The sequence below is a fragment of the Nanorana parkeri genome, unplaced genomic scaffold, assembly GCF_000935625.1.
Source record: "Nanorana parkeri isolate BGI_ZX_2015 unplaced genomic scaffold, ASM93562v1 scaffold405, whole genome shotgun sequence".
Taxonomy (NCBI): Eukaryota; Metazoa; Chordata; class Amphibia; order Anura; family Dicroglossidae; genus Nanorana; species Nanorana parkeri.
This window is the reverse complement of record NW_017306673.1, coordinates 126,470-135,310: the sequence shown is the minus strand read 5'-3', so window position 1 is coordinate 135,310 and position 8,841 is coordinate 126,470. Positions and strand designations below refer to the sequence as shown.

At 46.7% G+C, this 8,841-nt stretch overlaps 1 protein-coding gene across 3 annotated transcripts in view; it reads left to right on the top strand.

The window, feature by feature from the left end:
- The first annotated feature begins 7,442 nt into the window (after positions 1-7,442).
- The window catches only part of U2AF2 (U2 small nuclear RNA auxiliary factor 2), a 25,790-nt gene continuing 24,391 nt past the window's right edge, over positions 7,443-8,841 (top strand). For 2 of the 3 annotated variants that reach the window (XM_018559603.1, XM_018559601.1), the window contains exon 1: positions 7,444-7,640. In XM_018559603.1, coding sequence (XP_018415105.1) covers positions 7,592-7,640 — 49 coding nt within the window. In that variant the 5' untranslated portion in view covers positions 7,444-7,591. Of the gene's footprint in view, positions 7,641-8,841 lie in introns of all 3 variants that reach the window. The other variant, XM_018559604.1, reaches the window with a different exon arrangement.

Here is an 8,841-nt window from a genome sequence, read left to right as displayed (position 1 = left end):
GGGGGGGGGTCCCAATGAATTTGCCATGATGTTCAAGTATGTACAGCACTCTATGCAATATTTAACTTTGGGTGTGCTCTGGTATAGCTATTCAAGGTTTCAAGCTCTCTGGTGTCATTCCATCGCTGCCATGTCCTTCCTATTTTCCCGGTCCAACGTCTTCTCCCTTGGATGGGCATTGATTATATAACTCTCACGCATACACCATGAGTTACGTTACCTTGATTTCTGAGAGCAGGTAAGTAAGAGCCTTTGGCAGAAGAAACTTATAAAGTTCCTACCTGCTGGCAAATTTTAAAGTTTTACTTCCACTTTAAAGGAGAACTATGGGGCGAGTGAAAATCACACAGCCTCATAGTTCTAGCCGACCTGTGACAATGAAACTGTCACAGGTCGGCTCAATAGATCGGGAAGTGAGCGTACACATACCGTCGCTCGCTCACTTCTCGATCCTGTCCCTGCAGAGAGCCATGACTGTCACTCATGGCTCCCTGCAGGGATGACCCCCCTCCCCTGTCCGATCCTCCAGCGCTGACTGGCGGAATGGATGGGGGAGGGTACAGCTGGCTCTGCCTCTAGATAGGCAGAGCCAGCTGTCACTCATGCAGCTGGGTGGATCCAGACAGTAATGTCGGGATCCGTCCCTGCTGTGGTGTCTCAATATACCGCAAGCTGTAGCTCGCGGTATACTGAGCCTAGGGTGACGGGAGAACGCTAGTTTGTGTCCTCCCGTTACCCTTAGGAGAACTATGGGGGAAAGCCCATACTCCATAGTTCTCCTTTAACCAGTTGACATCCGCGGTGTTAAACCCCCTTCCCATCCAGGCCATTTTTCAGTATTCAGCGCTGTGGTACTTTTGCTATGGACCCGCTGATCGCCTATATGTCAAACACCCGGTAACGGGTGTGTTTAATGGTCGGGTCTTTTCTGCCCGTGCGTGCCCGCTAGGGGGCGCGCGCGAGCAGAAAATAATTGCCGTCTGGAGACGGCAACCCGCAAATGCAGCAGTGCCGTCCGTCCGTTTTTTTACTACGGGCGGACGGCAAGAGGTTAAGCTGACCACACAAGTTCAATATGTCAGATTCAGTCTCTCAAATAATAATTATTATAGCCAATCAGGCACACAATCACTGTACAGTGGTTACTCTATTTGGTTTTTAACAGATCAAATCTAAAACAAGATCTGTTTGAGGCTGGCATGAGAGCATTTGGTGACCTTGTCTAGTCTGGGACCCAACTCAGCCTCTAACTGAACAATGAAGCAGCACAGTGAAGCTGTCATTCCTTTGCCTCCTGTAAGCATGTTAAGTGTTAGTGTGACTGTGTTAAGCTATACAGTTCTTACTAGGTCAGGCATGAGGCTAGCAGAAAACCTGAAAAATCATATTCAATACTTATGTGGGTGCACACCGTTGCAGGTTTGAATTTTGGCAAGAGGTGGCTATGACTGCAGCCGATGCTTCTGGTTAAGTCCATGTCTTTCATTACAATACATATATTGGAATTAATATGATTCAGACACATTTCATATCCTAATTTGTTTTCCTAAACAAATAGACCAAGTACAGCGCAGTCTGCCGACCTGAGAAAACAAATGATCTGCTTTGCATAGTGTGGGATGTGAGGTGGAGAAACCGCGTAGCACCCTGTTGTGCCTGAATGAAATGTAATTTGTGACATTTCAATAAAGTTCTAAAAAACAAAAGTACATGGTGCAATTGCAATGTGCTGGGATCGGCACATTGCCACTGTGCAGGGCACCACACACTGGACTGTCGATTGCCATGTTGTATTTCAAACTATGTATAGCCCTTTCAGTGGTAGATTTGGTAGTGGTAGAGCAAAATACTACACTGAGTGGCCAGATTATTATGACCACCTGACGTTTGTAGGCTAATTAGCTATAATTTTGCGCTGAAGTTGCTAGAGGGCCAGACCATTATAAATAGGGAAGCAGGTTGTTTACCACGACAGTAGAAGTGATTTTTTTCTGAAGATACGGGTAAACAACGCGATTTAACAGCCTTTGAACGTGGGATGATTGTTGGCGCTCGGAGCCATGGAGCAAGTATCAGCAAAACAGCAGAATTCGTTAAATGTTCAAGAGCAGCTGTTGCTAAAGTGTTTAAAGGAGAACTATGAGGTGAGTGCTTTTCATCCGAAGGCCTGTTCGAACACCTTTGCTGTCTGCAGTTACCAGGATAAAACGTCTCCAGTTCACACACAAGGATTGGACAGTCGAGCATTGGGAAAAAGTAATGTGTTCCGATGAATCATATTTCCAGCTGCATCATGCAGAGTGAGAATTTGGCAGAAACAGCATGAAAGCATGCCCCCCACATGCATGAGTACAACCCTTCAAGCTGGTGTGGGAAGTGTTTTGGTTTGGGGCATGTTTTCCTGGCATGATTTGGGCCCTTTAATTCGTGTGGAACAACGTCTGAATAGCACAACATACCAAAGTATCGTTGCTGATCAAGTTCATCCTATCATGTTGATGGCGTATCCCAATGGAGATGGCTTCTTCCAACAAGACAATGCGCCATGCCACGGTGCTCGTATTGTGCAGGAGTGGTTTCAAGAACATGAGGGAGAATTTACCTTGCTTAGGTGGCCCCCACAATCACCAGATCTCAATCCAATTGAGCATTTGTGGGACGAAGTTGAAAGAGCCATCAGGCAGCTGGTTCCACAACCATCAAATCTCACAGAACTGGACAGTGCTATTCATCAGGCATGGTGTCAGATTCCTCGCATCACCTTTCAACATCTCGTGGAGTCAATGCCAAGAAGAATCGCCGCAGTATTGAAGGCAAAAGGTGGCCCAACGAAGTACTGATGGGGTGGTCATAATAATCTAGCCACTCAGTGTATTCTACAATACAAGAACCACTGACTGTGTAATGTACAAACATGGTAGCCCTGTGCAACTATATGTATTACAGAGCCAGCTTTGTCTGACCAGGCCACTCTTCAGCTAAAACATTTATTTGCACCCCGACATTTCTGTCAGATAATGCACCACTTTGCGCAGAAAATTGTTGCAATTACAAATGTTTAGGCATTCTAATTTTTCTTTCTTTTGTTTGTATGTTTATTTATTTTGAATTTATCTAACCAGGCTGCGTGTCGATCTCATCTCGGCGACATGTGGACATCTGCAGTGGCTCTGGGCACTCCACCTCACCAGCGATGCTGGGACCTGGCCTCCTCATGGTCCGGATCGGTGATGTTGGGCCCCGACCTCTTCCAGTGGCAGACCGTTGGCAGACCATCTCCACTGCAGGGCCTTGACCTCCATCCTTTCCACTGCTGGGCCCCGGCCTCCTGACCCGGCCCCCCCAATTGCCTCCTGGCCCAGTCCTCCCCTGTCAGTGGGCGACAAGACCCCCCACATATGGGCCCTGGACAGCTACTTGCAGGTCCCCAGCAGGCTGCCGAAGTCCCCGCAAGCCCAGGAACACAGCAGCTGCTGCGGTTTAAAAAAATGAAAGGGCCAGTATCGGGCTTAAGAATCAGGGCATTTTCAGGAGCACAAGTGAAAATGCCTGCTATCAGCCCTGGTACTTATACTACTATCGGTATTAGGACATCCCTAGTGGGCGGTCCTGAATTGATGCAAAGAACAAGCTCATGCAATAATGTATGTGCTGTTCCCTGCAGCATTCTCCTGTAAGCCAACAGGGTTGTGTGCATGATGCTTTGCACTCCCAAGATCTGAGCTGAATGACGGGGGCTATCATTCAACCCGGAAAAAGAATGGTGCTGGACCTTGGAGCTGTGAGTCTACAAGGCGACAGCCCTAGAGAGAGGATGCATTTTGCAGTGAAAGCTGATTTCTTTTTACATTTTAACTGTTGCAGGGCAGTATTTAAAAAACGAGCCTGAAATTGGGCATCAAAACTTATTTACTGCTTGCTAAGAAAATGTAAATGCTTGAATGGCCTAAGGCTGGCCACAGGTTCACCCAATGTAACTGTCAGAGAGAAAGAAAAACTATTAGCTTTCAATTGCAGGCACCACATTACTGGACCCAACTGATCGCTTGAGCTTCAATCCTTCTATAAAAGAAAAATGTGGGAAAAGCAGAGGCCAAGAATCCCAAGATAAGTATCTTTTTAGTGCGTCATCCCTCTACTAAAACCAGTCCTGTGACTCCCAGTGCTAGACTGATGCCCATCTAACTCAAAAAAGGGGTGACAACACCAGCTGTGAATCTCTCCTAATAAGACACCAACCTGGTACTGGGTGGCTCTGGGATCTTGTGTCCCTGTAGTGGTTCAGAGCAACTGCAGGATAAGAGAATCGGGATAAACGAACTTGAGAGATAGCTAGTTGATAATTTCAGCAGATTGCATGAGGCTTCATTTTAACAAGGAGCAGTTTAGAGCTTCGATATCCAGAAGATCGGAGTTGAGAATACTTAGCTAACAAATGTGGCTGCTGAAGCCTCTATAGTTACAGCAAATAGATGTGTATTGAAGGAGCGCTGGACCCCTTTAGTGGATGAGAATAGTACAATTCATGACATTTGGAGGCAGCTCTTTGTGGACAAGGGTATCCCAAGGAGTCTCTGGATTTTTTTTTTACATATTGGACACAAACACTGATTAATTCAGTCCAGTTTGGGTTTTTATTAGATATAATGCAAAGATAAAAAGTGTAGACCTTCACATGCATCTAATAAAAAACCCAAACTGAACCGAAATAATCACTGTGGCACTTTCATTTTTCCAATGACTCTATAGTAAGAAATGGTTTATTTGGTACCTTCACTTTTGTTTTGTTTAAAATACAATTTTTCAACCAGAGGAAACCATTACCCTTCATGTATGAAACAACATTCATATCTCTGTTGAGCGTTTACTAATGCTTAAGGTAGCCTTGTGCCTGGGGATCCTTAAACCTAGCAGCAATAAAACCTCCCATTGCAGTGGGGCTACCCCCGCACTGCAGGGTTAACTGTTTGTGGGGTACCTGTGTAAAGAACTTTTGCTTACCTGACCCATGCTCCCCTAGCCTCTGCCCCTCTGCTCAGATGGTCAGAGGCACACTGACATTATCACATCTAATGCAGCACCAAAAGCCCTTAGTTATATGTGAGGACGCCGAGGGACAGTCCACGAGCCGAAGCGTAGGGGAAAGAGGTGAGCTCAAACTGCTGGGGTTGCGGGGTTCAGATAAGCAAAAGTCCTTTACACCAGTATATTAGACACCGACAAGCAGTTAACCCTTGCAGTGCTGTGGTAGGCCCAGAGGTTTTTAAGAGACGGGACTTTTTGCTTGGCATGAAAAGACTCTTCTTAAAGTGACGCTAAAATCAGGAGTTAAACTCTGACACTTTTTTTCAGTAATGAATGCAAATCAAAGAAATATACATTGGCCAGCAAAGGATTTCTATACGTTTTTGCCCAAACACTTAGTCATCATGTTTCCTAACAGCTAACTCCAACTCTCTCAGCCTTGTTTCCCTGAACTTCCTGTCCAGTACAAGAGCACAAGGGACAGAGCAGTCTCCAGCAGCCATCCATCTACTAGTTTAGAGAAGAGAGGGAGGAGGAGCAGGGTGGAGGGAAGTGGCTTAAATTGCTGTGTTAGTTTACTAAGTTGTATTGAGATTGTAGTCCATCACGGGAGCGAGCTTGGAGCGGTGACTACTTTACAACACACATGGGGACCATGGGGAACAAAAGTAGCCACCCTCCAGAAGGAAGGACACTGTCAGCACCAATTCAGAGATGATTTGAGGATCTACACCCCAGTGATACACAAATAAGATACATTTTAGTCAATAGGGCACTTGAATGTACAGTATTTTTAAAATGTAACTCCTGAGTTTAGTGTCACTGTAATAAAACGTACACTGGATTATTTATACTAGATTTTGTGTTACATTTGAATTACAACGCTACTGTATTGTTTTAAATATTATTACTTGTATGCATTTCATTGTTTTATCACAATGGGGTCTATTTATAAACATTTTCACACAATATTCTCACAATCACTTATAGCCTTGGTTCTCAACTGGGGGGTCGTTACCCTATGTTCAGTGGGTCACTGCATGCCTTCCACTTTTCTAGGTGAGAGGCTCCTCAGCCTCCCCCTAGCACAGCACTGTCAATTCTCGCACTGAGCAGCCATTCAAAATATGGTGCCCGGTGCCGATTTAAGGTGGGATGAGATGGGGCTATGTCCGCGAGGGAGCTCCATCCATACGTGCATTGCTTACAGCTCCCTCATGTGCTCTGTAGAGGTGCCTGGACTGGAGTGACGTCACATTCTGGCTCCTGGTATCTCTACAGGGTACGCAGGGGAGCTGTACAAGCAATGCGCATATGGATGGAGCTCCATCACAGCACAGCAGCCCACACTGGACCCCAGGCTGAGGATCCACAACAGTTCTCGTAAGGTAGGGAGACTGGGTGGATCTTAAAAAAAGAACAACATTTTTATTTTTTTCAGAGTGTGTATGTGTGTGACAACGTCTGTGGGTGTGTGAGATTGTGTCTGTAAGTCTGCAATTGCTCCTACCTTGCGTTCTGGTGCAGGCGGTGCGCTGCATTGCACTTGCATTTGAATGACATCCCAAACGCATCTCCCAGCCACAGTTCTACCACAAGGCCATGCGTTCCAGTGCGGTATGACTTGGGTCATGACAAGGGACAAGTGTGGGCCCTGAAGTTACGCAGGTTGAGAACCACTGATTTATAAAGTCCAATGATAACAATGTGTGGGACATTTATATATAGACATCTATGTATAAGGAATGCGTCTTCAGGGGTACTTTGTAGCGCTGATCATCACGTGGCACATTATCATATTTGCTGTGAATAGACACTTTGTAGTTGAACATATTGGGGTGGATGAGATACTATTTCCCAAACATCAGATATGGTTTTTATTTTATATTACACTCTATACAGTTAAGTGATTCCTTAATATGGAATAAGTGGCAGTGTGCACCTAAATGAGAGCCTGTGACAACAAAGATCACCCCACAAAGCTCAGCCATGTCTACTTCCTCCTCCTCCTCCCACCAGTCAGCACGTGGAGGGTACCACAATACCCTTCCCCCTCCCGGCGCCCTTTGTTCTCCCGCATCGTACGTGCGCTCTGTTTGAATGACAGATTCTGCTCTCGCGATTTTACTGACACCCGCCAATTGGTGGGAGGAGAGCGCACGGTCGGCGCCAGTTTCAGTGGACCACTGTGATTGGCTAGCAGATAAAACTGTAACAGGAAACGGAAATTCCATACTAAAAAGCTGAACGTTCAAGCAGGGCCCAGCTCTCCACTGCCAACTCCAGGTTCGGCCCATAACCACGCCCACAACTTCCGGGAATAGCCGATCCTCCTTTTAGACCCACCCACTTTCTCCGAAAACTGCCGAGCCATAAAGGCGAGCTGCATTTTCTTTGACGGAGATCCCCGGATTGTACGATAAATCCCACCCCTTTTTTCCGGAAACGGCCGAAGTTCCTAGGGTATGTGTGGAGCTGTTGCCTCGTCTTCCTCTTGAAGAGAACGAAGAGTGAGGGGGCCGCGCTTGGACACTGGCCCGCGGTGACCGCATCGGCGGCCTTCAACATGTCTGAATTCGACGAGTTCGAGCGGCAGCTGAACGAGAATAAGCAAGGTGAGCACTGGCCGCCGAGTGAGCCCACTCAGGCCTCGCATTGGGCGGCGGCGAAAAAAAAAATGTGCGCGGCTTTGGCCTGGCGGGGCGGAGCTCGCTGTGCACTGCAGCCTCTAATGAAGGCCCAGCCGACGGAGAGCCCGGGCCTAGCAGCTCTGTGTACTGTAGAGCCGCTGGAGGGCTTCAGGAGCGTGCGTAGGCCGCGCTCGGCGCCAATGGCTGCGGGCTCTTATTAATCTCATTGTTTGTATATGGAGTGCGAGCGTAGAAATGTGAATACGATACAGATACCGTTCGGTATTCATCAAGTGGGATTTCGCATGTCGTTTAGAGCCGGTTTATGGGACATTTTACAGGTTTCCAAAGTCACATAGTGTTGATTCCTGCTACATAGCGTCAAACCAGGACCGTTCCCGGTGATTTATAAAGCTATATTATACACGCTATGATCTGATTGTGCAATTTCCTTTAGATCTTCCAAAGCGTGTTTAATTGAGGGCCGCTAATTGGATGGCTATAGTACATAGTTATTCTATCACTAAGATTGGTTATTCAATCAGATAAGGTCATACACATTACAATCAACATAAGACCTCCCGGATCTATGTGATATGAGAACATACCTGAACTATCCAATCAGGAGGAAACTTTGTACTATGTACTTGTTAGGAGATAATACAATGCGCTGAGCGCATGATTATAGATCTTGATGTATCCTCTGTAGGATCGGTTATGTCCATGGTTGACCCGGGCGGGGGAGTTATGTGTATCTGCGATGTCCATTGTTGAACCTGGTGGGAAAAGGGGGGTTATGGGTATTGGCACTGTCCATGGTTGACCCGGGTAATAAGGGGGGTATTGGTGACCAAGGAGGTTGACCCGTGTGATAATGTGAGTGTATTGATGATGTCAATGGTTGACCCGGGTGATCAAGGAGGTTAACCTGGGTGATAGGGGGGTATTAGTGATCAAGTAGGTTGACCCGCGTGATAGGGGGATATTGCTGATCAAGTAGGTTGACCCAGGTGATAAAGGGGTATTGGTTATGTCCATGGTTGACCCTGGTGATAAGGGGGGGGGATATTAGTGATCTCCATGGTTGACCCGGGTGATAAGAGGGGTATTGGTGATCAAGGAGGTTGATACGAGTGATAAGGGGGATAATTGGTGATGTCCATGGTTGACCTGGGTGATAAGGGGG